General features: G+C 44.3%; 1 protein-coding gene across 5 annotated transcripts in view; it reads left to right on the plus strand.

The window, feature by feature from the left end:
• The window catches only part of TDP1 (tyrosyl-DNA phosphodiesterase 1), a 984,975-nt gene that overhangs the window by 238,159 nt on the left and 731,225 nt on the right, over nt 1-15,591 (plus strand). For all 5 annotated transcript variants that reach the window (XM_085626517.1, XM_085626518.1, XM_085626520.1 and 2 more), the window contains exons 9-10: nt 3,901-3,979; nt 8,476-8,661. In XM_085626517.1, the coding sequence (XP_085482643.1) occupies nt 3,901-3,979; nt 8,476-8,661 (265 nt within the window). The remainder of the gene's footprint in view (nt 1-3,900; nt 3,980-8,475; nt 8,662-15,591) is intronic.

Here is a 15,591-nt window from a genome sequence, read left to right on the forward strand (position 1 = left end):
GAGTCCCAATTAGTCAATGATGCACAAACAGACTCACAATGCCACTTACGCCTTAAACAGCAGGAATACAAGGATGTAGTAACAGTGACCGTTAGGACCAAATAAAAGGCTACTCTGCACCAGGTGTATGAACTGGGAGATCAGAAGGGAAAATTGCTTGCCTGGCTGGAAGAGCGAATCGATGGGTGGCGGCGACAGAATCGGCAGAGGCAGAATGCCTGTGTGATCCACAAGCTATTGCAGGCACATTTTCAACCTACTATTCTTAGCTATGCTCCTCTGACCTAGCAGGCTCAGAGAAAGAATCCCTGGCCTTCTTAACGGTTAGACCTCTCCCGACTCTTTCCCTGATGAAGTAGCACTCCTAGACAATGGCCTCACAGAGGAGGAAGTGAAGCAGGCTATTCGAGCACTGTTATCGGGTAAGGTTATGGATGGGGCCCAACAGCTTGCCTATAGAACTGTATAAACTTACCACATCCACAATAGGGCCCTACTTATTAGAAAATGTTTGAAGAGAGTAGGAATGTGGGCATAATCCCTGAGGAACAGAGACTCGCCTCTGTGGTTGTAATACATTAAGAGGGCAGGCCACCGGAACAATGTGCCTCTTACAGGCCTATCTCCTTATGAAACGCAGAGGCAAAGGTTCTTGCCAAGCTCTTGGCTCTCCGTCTGACCTTGCTAATGTCGAAATTGGTTCATCCAGACCAATCGGGGTTTATTCTCAGTCGCAATACAGCATTTAACTTGCGCGGAATCCATGGAGTCTTGGGTCGTGAACACAAAATCAGGGAAGATGCGGCAATCCTATCTCGTGATGCCCATATGGCCTTTGATACAGTGGAGTGGCCATACTTTTTTGCTGTACTTCGACACATGGGCTTTGGTCTGAGATTTCTATCCTGGCTGTGACTGCTATACTCGCAGCCTCTGGCAGGCGTGGTAGTGAACGGTAGAGTGTCCAGAGTTTTTCCCCTCCACCGGGGACTTAGCAGGGCAGTCCCCTATCTCCACTAATATTTGCATTGATTATTGAACTCTTGACGGCTTGGGTTAGATGGGACCCCTTCATCTGACGCCTACAATGGACGGAGGACTGGGAAGACAGAATATCATTATAGGCAGATGATATTTTCCTTTATGTGGCCTCCTCGAGATCTTACATTCCAGACTAATAAGCATCTTGTTGAGCTTCTGGGAATACCCCGGATACATAATCATCTGATACAAAACAGTGGTAATTGTTTTGCATGGACCAGTACCACGCCTTCCCCCAGGATGCGAGGCCCATATTCCAACTGAGTTTTTCCTATAGCTCGGCATCCATATTACCACAGATCCTAATGTATTCACAGCCAAAAACCCACTAGGTCAACTGACACCCCTTAAAAGCAACGTTCGCCACTGGAGATCCCTCCCACTATCTTTACTAGGGAGAGCAGCACTCTTCAAAATGATGGCACTGCCCCGCTTTCTATATGTGCTGCAGAACAACCCTTTTCCGGTACCCGATACATACTTCAAAGCAATAAATAGTGAGCTCGGGACCCTGCTTTGGGATGGTGTTCCCCATGCATTGCCTTCGTGAAACTGACACAGGGTGGTATGACGGAGGGATAGTGCTGTCCGATCTTCCGTCATATTACAGAGCGGCACTATTAACGACTACTAACCCTTGGGTCCACCAGCCTAGGGAGGAACCAGCCTATCGTATGGACCACCTGGTTCTCTGATCGGGGGGGATAACGCCGAGCACTCTATACTGACCTACATCGCCTCTGCCTGGAGGGACCAACAGCACTGGCGGTCAATCTCTGGCATGTAACCCTGCGATTGGGATGAGAAAAGAAAATTGTGTGCCACACTTTGTGGGACTCTGAACTCTTGGGTACTATGGCAAAAAGGCAGTGGTTTGATAAATGGGACTTTATTGAGATCTCTACTGTGGGGGATCTATGTATCACTAAGGGGGGTGATTTAATTTGCTGACCTACAAAGAACCCTAGGAACTAGCCCCCATGGAGGCCTTTCGATATTTAAAAATACGACATGCTCTTTGGGAAGCGCTGCCCTCTGAGGAAAACCTACCAGTCGCCTCCGTTGGAGAACAGATTCCTGGAGAAACAATTCACTACTAAGGCGATTTCCCTTATGTACCAAAAACTCATAAATAATTCCCCTGACACCCTAATCCAGCTACGAGAACGTTGGGAGTCAGATCTGGTCGGTTTGCAGGAGGAAGACTGGCCTGAAGTCTTGGCTTCACCACGAGGTGTTGCCGTGCGTTTGCGCTTCGGGTTAGTGCAACATAAAATACTGCATAGGGTCTATATATCCTCTACCATTCTGGTAAAAATGGGTAAACTGTTGGATGCAGTCTGTCTCAGATAATGTGGGAACATTTTTCCATATCTTGTGGGGATGCCCAAATACCCAAACTTACTGCGAACCAGTGATGTTGTGTATGAGTGAGGTCACTGGAGTAACCATGTCTCTATCAGCCAAATTGTGCCTCCTTAATGTTTGAGGAGCCACTGATATGTCGCGGTCCAAACAAACCTGGGTCACATTAGGCATGATGGTAGCCAAACGTAATATCGCACAGGTGTGGGGGCGATATCAACCCATTCCTTGGAGACTGAGAGAGGGACTTGGATCGATGCAAGGTAGCAGAAAAGTCTGTGTATGAAAGTAGGGTTTGCCCCCGAAAGTGGGAAAAGATTTGGGGAAAATGGAATGTAATAGGAGGATCCCATGTGTCGCTTAATAAACAGAAGTTGTAAAAAAAAAAATATTTGAACGAGACATAAATAAGGCTAAGAGTTAAGAATACGTCGTTCGTTAAACAGGTGTGAAAATTTTCCTGATTTTCATATTTGTAAAAGTAAACAGATGGGTCACAATTTAATTCACTACCCATACCGCTGCACAGTAGGGAAAACGATGTTCATGACCTTGCTCAAGAGAACATTTCTTAAAAAACATAAGGGGTCAGATGTAAGTATATGTGGTCACAATTTGGGTACAAAACTTTTGCAGCCACTAAATTATTTTGTGACCCGACCTACATGTAAATTGGTCGGTTCACAAAATACGTATTTGGAGTGGGTCCCAATCCTACTTGTCTCATTTCTGCTCGTGCGACTTACTACGATTGAGAGCAATCACAGCAATTGTGGCTTACTGGGATTAGCAGACCACCATGTCTGGGATCACTTCATCACCATGTCTGGGCTCGCTTTTTAAATAATTCTTTTTAATGCTGCCGATTTCCCTTGAAGGAAACAGTGCTGCTTACCATGCAACATTTCCCAATTCCGAACAAACTTTTATTTTTCATGCACGAAGGAGAAGGGATCCCTAGTGGACTCCTTCCCCTTTGGCAATGGGATTCCGCCTTTCTTTAAAGAGCTTGTAACCTAGCAGTGGTTTTCAACTGAAATTCTGATCGCACATTAATGCACAGCATTCCGATTCGCAATTTTGGTACATCCTAAACACGTCCCTTGCAAGTTGCGATTTGATATGCATCTCTTAACCCATTTTGCAATTCCTTAACTACTTAGTGAATTGCAGAATGATTTTAGTACTTAATAAAAAAAAAAAAATACTGGTCCCAAACCTGGGGATTTAGCGAATTGCAGGGCTATTAACTTCTAAATGGCTTCGTATATCTGGCCCTTAGTGTTTAGCAAAGTGTCATGACACTTGTCAGGGGTGAGTGACGAGAACAAAATTATATCCTCTTTTGGTTATTCCACTGACACACCGGAAATTGAATGCAATTGTTACCCATCTCAGAAATTCTTTTGAAATACTAGATATTGTAATATATTTCATTCATATCGACCGACGCTGTAGAACACTGCACTATCTAAAATAATGTTCTGTTTCTAGAGTATATCTCGTCGGATCCACCCCGGGAAGATATCTAGGAGCCGAAAAAGAAAAGTGGGGTCACTTCAGACTTCGAAAGGTATTGTACTCCTCCTGTCTTTTAGCGCTGGAGGGATAAGTTGTCAGCCATGTGCCCATAACCTAATTTAAGAAAAATACTTATGCACAGTTGAAGCCGTATTATTGCTGCTAATTGGCCATTAAATAGTGCAGCCTGTGGGGAATGGATTGCAGTGTGCAGTGAGCTAAAACTGCTCCTTCACCAACGTGGTTGTAGGTACTCGAAGGATAGGTCTGAATTGTTACCGATGACCAATGAAACCAGTGCTGATATCATATTGTTTTGTGATGTAATCTGTGCTGTCTTTGGTGATTTTCAGAGAAGTCATTGAAATTGTTTATAAGGATGTTTGTTCCTTTTTTGGAAGGTATTTCAGGGGTGCTAAGGGTAGAGACCCACCGGATATGGGAGTTAAGTAGATCTATAAATAAATGCATGTTTGTTAAATTGCTTCCAGGTTTTTAAAGAGCCTGAAGATTTACTGTAATAATGGCTCACCACAGTGGCAGACTGGGCTGGACAGGGGATGCCTTCCAAGGCGGCCTTTCCAAGGATTCTGCCCTGCTGAAGCTGTCCTGCAAATCCAATCCATTATCTTCTGCAGTGCGAGGACGCACTGAGGCACCAACTCCAGTATGTTTGAATGCTTGATTAATGTAGGCATGGGCATAAGATGAGTGCCGCTAATATGCCAAAGGGATGCTTGGGAGAGATGTGTGAGTGGATAAACACTATATATACACACAAGCAGGATGTGGAGACCTACTTGAGAGGGGTGAAGATCTTGTCATCAAGATGCACAAAGGACATCTGAAGAGGAGTGTTCACGGATGGGACCCACATATCAGCGTAGCACTCTAAAGTATGAAGAATGTTGAAAAATAATAACAAAAGTAGATTTTCTTAATGTTGGCATTAATGAAATAATTGAATGGTAGTGGGCAATAATCTTACAAGGTGGATGGAAATGAACAGACCAGCTGCCCTGGGTAACCATCCCACCCCCAAAACAGAGGTAACAAGTTTAGGAGTACGGCTGGATGAGAAAGTTACAATAGAATTCGAGGTGAAAGAAACGATCAGCCTCTTGTTTTGGTCTGCTTTGTACCCTAAGATGACTTCTGAGATGGTTACCCCACTCAGCAAGCAGACTGGTGTTCCAAGGCCTTGTAACTTCTCGACTGGACTATGGAAACTCCTTATATTTTGGAAGCCCTAAGACAGTCTTGAAAAAAATGCAGGCCGTACAAAACGCTGCAGCACGCATCATTCAAAAAATACCCAAACACCAGTCGGCAAGGACAGAACTTGCAGCCCTCCCCGTAGACAAGAGAGTCCATTTTAAGACTCGATGTCTTGTACATTAAGTGATCCACAAAAAAAGCTCTGAGTTGATTCAGGACCTTATTGCCTTTTATAAGCCTGTGAGATCACTGCATTCGTCTAATCAGTTACTGCTCACTGTCCCCAGAATCAAGAGAGCCAGAGACGGAGGTCGCTCTTTTGCTCGTATTGTGCCGAGCCTTTGGAACCCTCTCCCGCTGCATATGTGGCAAACCGGATCAGAACTGACATTTAGAAACCTACTAAAGACTAGACTGTTCGAATAGCTTCCGCAGGATAGGTGTCCTGTATTTAGCTAGCGCAGGGAAGCCCTTATGGGTAGCCTTGCGCGCTAAAAATCCGATAATAGAATAGAATGTACGTGTTCACGTACATGTGCTACAGATTTTCATGCCCAATAGATTTTACTATTTTCCCATAAAAATGTACGACTATTGAATATTTTCAGACAATTCTGAAAGGGCTCTGGGTTGATGCTGCTTGGGTGCCTGGTGTTTAAATCTCATAGCATTTACCTGCGATAACCGTAAATGCTGTATTATCTTCATTTAAAAAAAACATATTTCACATTCGTTGCACTGTATAGTTTTAAAAGTCACATCTCAAAGAATTTCACTTTTTATTTATCGAAACATCTCTAAACTTGGGTGTATTATTTGAGATGTAAAAGTGTGTGTGTGTCAGTCTTAGTGTCAGTCACTGAAAAACACAGTTAAAGCCCAGTTATGGTTTAGTAGATACAAAACCGAAAACGCCCTGCTATTTACAAGCTATGATGTGCAACATGTACCATAACCCGTGCACTTGCCTGGTTTTGCTCTTCGTAGGCATCTTTTATTTTCATACTTGGCATCCTCAAAGGAGTGTAGTGAGCGTGGTGACAGGCGTGAGGTAAGGTGTGCCAAAGTTATTAGTAAGTAAAATAATTTTTGACCTTCTCCATTTTACATTGCCCCCTCCTCCTCCACCGGATCTTAACAAAACCTGAAGTACCTGATGTGGGCGAAACTTTCTAACTGCCTGCATGCAGCATGTGCTTTAAATTGATCAAACAACTCCAGAGTTATAAGAAAATTAAAGGCTTTTTGAAATTCCTCCCTTTTAGCTCTCTTTCTGCCCCACCATGATGGATTGGTACAATACTTGACATACTACTAGACAACTTCTGCCAAACGTTGTGCCCATAATTCAACAGTGCTAAACGTATTAGCAAATGGACACTAGTTTGCCTACCCCTTTTTTTAACCGTGCCCCCCATTGATCTGAATTTGAAAATAGAGGAACCTCAATACCGTAACTGTCTCCCAAATCTCATCTACATTCATCAAACAGAGACAAAGTTATAATCATTTCAACAAATTGCGTTTTAACTGATTAAGTTATACAAAAGCGTTAACTCTTTCAAGCCCACCTGACACATTTTTCAAATGCTACTCCCTCCAAAACTACTGAATGGATTTACACCTAACCAACCAAAGCACACTTCCTGCGTAAAGTTCCATATTCATCACCAGTTTGGTCGAAATCAGTTCGGTAGTTTGGGCTGTAGTTGCTAGCAAAATTTCCTATGAGAGCTAAAATGGGAAAACACATGTTTTTGAACCCCGCCCCCCACCGCAGCTTTTTTTTCCCCAATACACGGAACTACACAAATATTGGCTTTCCAGATCTTTGTTGAGTAGACTAAGGGTGCCAAATTTGGTGCTTAACCGTTAATTTGGGGTAAGAGGGGCATGAATGTAGGCAAATGAAAAAAATGACTTTTCAAGTTGCGGCTGACCCATAACTACACAGTGACGACCGCTACTTTGTATACTTCATTATAAATAATCAAGATTCATGTGAATATATTATTCTCTTATATTTATACCCACATACCATACAGTTCGTTAGATGAGCTGTCCCTTTGTGGAGTTGTCCTCTTCACACTTTTGAAAACAAAAAAGGTAGGGCACTCTTTGTTTATCTATTTATTTTGGCCTTTAAAGGCCCAAGCTGGGGAAATAGGTGATTGGACTGACATGTTCGCAAAGCTCTGGCTTACTAAAGTGGTAAACTTTGTTTCCCCCAGAAAATCCCTAGAAAAGACTGCAAGGAAAACGTGGATAATAGGCCCAGTTTAGTCTCACACTGGGAGCGCAAGGATGTTAGTTCTGTAGCCGTAGACTATTAGCAGGGCAAAATACCTTGTGCACAGATTCACCCCAAGAATCGTTCTTCTTCAGCACTTTGTTAGTATGGGTACTTCTCATTCCTATTGTATATTGTTACTTCTTGGAGTAGATAGTGCCCTTGCTGGTGATATCCAGCCTGATTACCAAGTTCACTACTAGTGTCGAGTTGAGGCATTCTAGAGTTTTCCAGTGTTTGGGACCATAGAGCTTATCGGAGGGGAGCTCACCTATGTCTCTCGATACCCTAGGTGTAGGCAAGTGAGCAACATGGGAATTTATCCCCTGCTGGTAACAAATTTATATTCCTTGCCAACAAATTAGTTTTTTGTCAGTCTACTATTAGAAATCTGAAATGGAATTCTCAGGCATTAGATCTTCCCAGTATTAATACCTTGAAGTGAGGTGTTACCCTTTGCCAGGTTAAGATGCTGGGTCAATATCAGTAAACAGTTACTATGCCTCTTGCTCACATATGAACAACAGGGACACAAAATGAGACAAAACGGAAATCTTAATGGGATTTAATCCTGATAACAAACATGGGAGGGTCTACCTCATTTGGAGTTAATTCTATCTGCCACATTGTACTAGGGTATGAAAGTTCTTAAACTGTAATAGGGGTTCGCAGTTGTTGATACTTCCCGAATGCAACCCTCCTTGCCTTTCTGCCCACCACATGCTTCATGCAACACCTTTTTCCTAAACGTAACATAGATGTGCCCACTGGTGGTGCATTACTTACAACGTCTGTAGCATTATGAGTGATAGTCAAGGGTTCAGTCCCAAGTCACATTACTGGTCAATAACGTGCTCCTAGAGCCTTTCATAACCTCATCGTATTGGTCACCCAAGAGCTCAACCCGGGACACCCTCTTTGAGAGGTTAGTAGCTTTTTCTTCTATAATATTGAGCATTTAAAAAACCTTCATAGTGGTTTTAGAAGTGGTGAACCTGTGTTGTTGTATTTTTCTTTGATTTCTACATTTTGTCCTTCAGCTTTTAAAAGAACATGCCTCAGGACGGGCGGACGAAGAAACCTGGCCAGTGGTCTGCCAGTTTTCAAGCATCGGATCAATGGGAGCTGATAAATCGAAGTGGCTTTACTCCGAGTTCAGAGAGAGTCTGGTGACATTGGGAAAAGATGTGAGAACGTTGGCACGAAAGGAGAGTGAGCTTCAATTGGTAATTACCTTAGATCTCTTTGCAAAATGCACTATTTAAAATGAATGTTGTTTCTATATGCTATGTTCCTGGTTTGGGTATAGCGCACTGCCTTCGGTATGCCCTTGTAGCTGTGGGTAGTCACAGGTTTGTGAAGAATGCATGTTTTCGGGCTAGAAAGGCATTGGATGTGAAAGCGATCAGTGGCCGTATGATACGTAGGAATTACTTTCTATGTTTGCGATGTGGTGCATCTTTAGCTAGGTGCATTTGGCGCAAGCAAGGATAACAGATAATGGGCTGCTCCCAGGGCAGCTGCCAGCTTGTACCTGCACTGGGAGTAGCACATTAGTGTTGTTTGAAGCCACTGATCCGTCTTTCATAGTGCAGGCGGCAACAAACCTGCTTTAGAAATGGGAATAGAGATCCTCCCTGCAGGTGGGTGCATCCAATGACTGAACCTGCCTGCATGTTGATGCCTGGGGGATCCATGAGACCCCCCTTTATGCCCTTTCAAGGGGCCCCAAAACGGGGTGCACTGTCTGTGTGGCACTCGTTTGTGCGCCTCCTGACGGTCTCTCTGCGCATTCGTCCATAATACGGCGCAGGCGCAGAGATAAAGTGTTTTCCTCGTTTGCATGGGTCACGCCCGATGCAAATGAAGGAACACCCCTTTAGGACTGTACACAGGCACGATTTGTATTACACAGAGGTCATGCAAGCAACTGATGCACACACCTATTGCTCCTCCAGGAAACTTTAAGTAATGTGGGCCCTAGTAAGATGAATCCATGGCACTTTATTTAATACACCCCATGGCGAGATGAGCAATGCAATTATCAGAGAGTGTCCCCTTGGTGTCTATAGATTCTACTGTCCTATTTTTAATGTCCCCATATCCCAGTACTTGCCCTGGCATCTTGTTATCCCATTGTGCATGTAAACACTAGAGCAGCCCAGCTGAATGACTGATATGCCACCATGAACTTGTTTTGCATTACTGATAAGAAATATGCATATTAACATAATAAAATCTTATTTAGAAGTGAATGGTATAATTACTGCATATCTGAAAATCTGATTAATGCATGTTGCCGTTTACTTAGAAATCACAGCCCCTACCTTTTAGTCTGAGTCGGCTCATGCAATTAAAGATTTACAAATTTAAGACAAGCATTGGCGTAGCCAATAGGTCTCGCCTTTGGGACCGTATAAGTGTTTAGCCATCCAACAGTTGATATGGTTGCACCAAGGATATTATGCTGCATAACTAAATACTTATAAGGTCCCAAAGGCAAGAACTATTGGCTATGCCAATGCTTGTTTCAGGTTGATAGCTATTAGGTTAGTTTTCCAGTCAATTACGATGGTTTTCATGTTCTCCATAGTGACTGATGCAGTATCCTGCGTAGCAGTGGTATCGCTGTAACTCACAGTTCACTCAACAAGATTCACACCTTTTCTGTTTTCAAATGTAACTTTAACTTGTCTGTGTTCCCTTTTCCACATGATGCAGTCTTTGACCTCCACCACAATTGTGCCCGTATGCCCTGCACTTATTTACCAGAGTAGGCACCTATAACTTACATCAATATCATAAGATCGAACAGAGTTCCATGCATATTATACCTCCAATTTACACGGTTCTCTCCCATCTGACAATTCGGAAAACACCATTTGCACATGTTATTCTCACAAAAGTAGTCACTTACTTCGGCACTTTAAATTAAATGGTTGATTGCATTCAAGAGAGTCAGATAGAACGTTTGTTCAAATGCACATTCGTGCTCAGAAGTGAAACTACTTCTTAATTAGCCCGCAGATCAGGCTCATTCTCTTTGTAGCAGAGTGATAAGTTATAGAGAACAACAAGAGGACTTGTTACGGGGTCGTTTCTTTGAAACCGGGCACGGGTCGTGCGCCCACCGCCCCTGCTCCACGTACGATGACGGACACGGCGCAGATCCCGCCGGGGCTCTCAGAGGCAGTTATTCTTAGCAGCACAGGCCGCATGGGGCTGGTTAATGATCCAGAGAGGCCGTTGCTTCATCTGGCGCTTGCATCTATCAGCAACTCCTTGAACAGAGCCACCCGTTTGTCTTTCAGCAGCGCCAAGAATGTTCTCTGATGGGACAGAAAGAGTGATTGCCGCGAGTGGATTGATATGCAGCCGTACCACCTAATTAAAAGCATTTTGTGCCAGTTGCTTTTGTTGGGCAGGATCCATCCATAATGTAATGTTAATCCTGTTTATGTAGGCCCCGGGGACAGATCTGAGATCAACATTGCCATTTAAGTAAGGTCAATCAAGCGCGCGCACTAGCCCACATTGAAGCTTGCTCACCCTCATAGGTAATTTGAGAGATGATTTTACTTTGCTGCTCGATGTAGTAAAATGCAGGTAGAATTCCCTGTGCTGATTTGTGCAGAGTCAGAGTACAGATTCACATCTTGAGCCAACCTAAAGTCCACATTATTTACAATTTAATCTAGCAAAAGGCAAGTGACTAGCACGAAAGGCCAAGAAACTTTTGTTCATAAGATTTAATTTTTCCTGACTATCATTAGCATCGTCTAATCTTCTTGTACAAGTTAAGGATACGCCCTGGTCCATCAAGGCAGGGTATGATCTGGGTGACTCGCATACATAAAGGGGAGGAGGTCATGGGAATGGATGAGGTTAGACAGTTAATGGTTCAACGTAGATATCAACAAAATATGGTGGTAGGTACATGGCCCTGTTAAATTCCAAAGGAGTGTTATTGGGTATCCCCACTTAATGGAGATCGCAGTGCCCATCCATATCTGGACTGTGCCCAGCACCAGCAACCATAGCACTCCGGCCACCCACAGATATTCCACTGCATAGCTCCAAACCCTTGACCCCAGACGCTGCAATAATTGCTGCATCGCATCTCCACGATCAATGGTAGGACCTTTTACCTGCCACTTTGCCTGCAACTTTGGATCCTCTGCTTTCACGGAAACCCTTGCTGCACACAGCTCACCGACCACAACCACCCCAGATGTACTCCACTTCCTCCTGCTCAACCCCCAATCATTCTGCAAACACCCCACCGAAATCTGGGACACCATCGCTACCCTCACCCCGGATGTCTTCTTCATCACAGAGAGTTGGCCAAACCCCTCCTCCACCTTGACATTCCCACCGAGACACAAAACATCTACAAGATGATACAAGATGATACACCGGGACAGCACCAATAAGCACAGAGGAGGCATCGCCATCATCCAAATAAAACCCATCCATTGAACCAGTCCCAAAGATGACACCATACTGATCATGGAACACCTCAACTTCCAAATAGATGGCAAAATTACCGTAAGAGGCACCCTTGCCTACAGAACCTCGGGACCATGCCCCAGCTTCTGCAACGCCATCCCCAAAGTTATGGCCTCATTCGCCATTGACTCCAAGCACTACTTTCTCGGAGACCTCGAATTCCATCTTGACAACCTCAAAGACGCCAACTCAGCCAACCTCATGGAAAGCATAAGCAACATCTGCCTCACCAAACTGGTCACCAACCCCACACACAGCTCAGGGTATGCACTTGACCCTATCTTCCCTGCCATCGACAGTCAAGTGCAGTCTTGTCACTAAATCCATTTAGACCAGCCACATCATCGTCCACCTCCCAATCGCAGGATCGCCATGCACCACCTCCAGGCCCCAAAGCTCCTCCCACTGCAGCTAGAACATAGTGGTTGAGATCCAATTGGCAGATGCTCTCAACATCACCCAGCAAACTCAACATGAAATGCCATATCAACGCAGTCTCCACCTGCTTCCACACCGTCTGCATGCTCTGAAAGATGTTCAGATGGCTCCTCGTCAGCACCAGAAAAACTGTCATTCAAGCCCCTGTCACCAGTCGGCTGGACTATGGCAACGCGCTCTATGCAGGAATCACCACCTAACTCCTGAAGAGACTCCAGACGATTCAGAACTAGGTTGCCAGACTTGTCTTCGACCTCCCAAGGGGACCCACGTCACCTGTCCACCTCCGGAACCTCCACTGGCTCCACATCCACGAAAGATGCCTATTCACAAAGCTAATACATGCCTACAAGGCCCTCCACGAACAGGGACCAGCATACATCAATCACCGCCTGAATTTGTACCAACCCTACAGACACTAGCGCTCTGCCTCCCTTGTCTTCGCACATGCTCCCCACATCTGCTGGAGCTACAGCGGAGGACGTTCCTTCTCCAACCTCGCTGCCACATCTTGGAACGACCTTTCCCATCACCTCTGAACATCATCCCCCCCTCCGGAAATTCAAAAAGGCATGCAAGACCTGGCTCTTTGACTGATTCTAGCAAGAACCCAGTGCCTGGATACTCCCCCAGCCCTCCAACTACACGTGGGTGACTAGCTGCGCTTTATAAATCCGAGCTAAATTATTGAAGTAGGGTTGCAGATTGGTGTCATCTTCATTTCTTAGCATGCACTATGTGTGAGAGCCATGTTAATTAAGGGTAAACAAGCATGTTCACAGTTCCATGACTGATTAGATGTGCCTTTTATGTGAGTGCAACATGGTTCTTTTAGTACTTGAACCATCAATAGAGTAGCAATGTGAAGTTCTTCTGAAGAACTTAAATGATGAAATGAATCATCATGAGGTGAGGAGAGTACCTTAGTGAAAATCCAACAGTTTTAACTATTTGGATTAAGTATTGATCACCATTTTCCTGTTAAATGATCACTGAAAAAGAACATGAAAGATGCAATAACTACATGTACCACAATGCTGTGGGGATTTACTGAAGACACTGGTAATAGAGGCACACTCCTGTGAAAATTTCTGTTCTGCTGTGTTTGAGCGCTACCATCATGTCCATGACTTTTGCACAGTCTCTTGGGAAGCTGGAAATATGTTGATGGCGGCAAATCTATAGCAACTGGGTTACTTCCACAAATGTTGCATATATAGAGCTGCAGTTGGTCTCTAAGTAGAGCGTAAATCCACTTTGCGATGTGTAGGATGTGGTATTGCTGAGGCTAATCTGCCTCTTTTTTTTTTACCATTTGTTCTTTAAAAAAATACGTATTTGTAATCAAGGTTCAGTAAGCTTTCAGACTTGTATTTATTATGTTACAAGAGCAGCCCAAAATTAATTTTGGTGTGTGTAAACATAAACAGGCAGAGACATTTATATTTATTATCATGGCCATAGCTTGGCAAATTCTTGCTAGACATTTATCTCCCCCCCCCCTATCCAAGCGATATGGTGTAATATGGTGAGTGACTTTTGTATTGGAGTCCAGTGTCACTAATAAGAGAAAGGGTCATGGGAAGCTTGGCACATAATGCTCTGTGCATAATTGTTATCTATTAACTTCTGATGGATTCTTCTAACCGCCGATTACTCACCTTGATAATCTTCTCATGCGCCGGACTGGATCTGGAATCTCTAACATTAGCGTCTGTGCCCCAGCAGTTTGCATCATCGCTCTCCCATGACTGTGAACATGATGACCTGGAGCCTTATGTTGTCACACCCCTGCATGCTGACTTCAGGTCATCCTCTTTTCCGTGCCCTTTGACTTTTATCCAGTTTTCTGATCCTCCTGTTTTTGCTACTTTTACTGAAGACTTTTTGCTTCTTCAAATTATTTTAGAAGTGAGCAAGGTTGTCACTGCAAAGACTGGTTTCAAACACTGTCTGGCGTGCCGGAAACAGATGTTGCCTATGGATCTCCACATTGACTGTCCACAGAGTCTGTACAGCACTCATGACTTCAAGTCATTTGACAAATGCTTTCTGATGCATCCTAAAGTCACCAGGGAGTGGGAATGCTACTCTACGTCGGTGAGCAGAAGAAACAGGTTCATTCTCAATCCAAATCACAGAACCAGTCCAGAGTCAAGTAAACTGAATTTGAGAGATCGTTACAGAAGAAATAAAGAGCGAGCAAATATAACTCTTTTACGGTACATCTAGTCACTCCTGCTGTAGGGAGCGTGTACAGATTTGGGGTTTGAAACTCCGAACTTAAGCATCGCTCTCCTCGTTAGACCTAATACCAATCCTGGAGCCAAAACGCCCCAACTCCCTGGGCAATGGTCGATTCCTCAGCAGGTTCCAGTCTTCAAGGTCAGACCTGCTTTCTCTGGTTTACCTTCTGACCACATGAACCTGGTGGTCATCGGCACTGACTTACCCCAGCCAAAGTTGTCCCTCTCTGCTTCTGACAGTGCCACAGGCTTCAACAGTTGTTCTTCCATCAACGCCAACTTTAACTGCAGCTGTGCTGTTACCAGGCCCAGTTTTGGCTTCAGCCTCAGATTTGGATTCATCTTCAGGTAGAGTTGACCGAGAGTCACATTATACCACAATCAAAACGCAACCACATGTAAAAAATGACTCTGCTATGGTTCCTCTGCTTTGAAGACACTACTTTTAGAGGATGGAGGATATTTTTGGCTCAGGCTCTGATGCTGTACAGGACCTGCAGCCAGTCCAGCATGATGGTGTTGATGATTAAGATAATGATAAGGGGCAGGGGGCAGTTAGCTCACTCCACCCACATTAAACTGATACTAGTTTGTACCTTGACTTGCCACTAGCTTTGACACATACTTCTGAATCCACCCTGGAATTGCTTTTGGGGCCTCCCTATGGAAGAAAATGTATCATTTGCAGTAGTGGTCCAGTGGGCCGTGGAGGTTTTAGAGCTGCCACTCCTCACTGAAGAGACCAAGACTGTTATCCTGTCGTTTTTTTTTACAACCTGGCTCTTCCACTTCAGAGCCTCTATTGCCATTTCAAAAGGCTTTGGGTGACTGAATTATGGCAGCTTGGTCAAACATATTTCTACTCCAGTAGTGAATCAGCTGGAGTAGCTAGGCCTACTAGGTCATCACCTGCAGATCTTAAGTTCCTGCTGCAACATCCTACTCTGGAGAGCTGTCGTCCAA

The sequence above is a fragment of the Triturus cristatus genome, chromosome 9, assembly GCF_964204655.1.
Source record: "Triturus cristatus chromosome 9, aTriCri1.1, whole genome shotgun sequence".
NCBI lineage: Eukaryota > Metazoa > Chordata > Amphibia > Caudata > Salamandridae > Triturus > Triturus cristatus.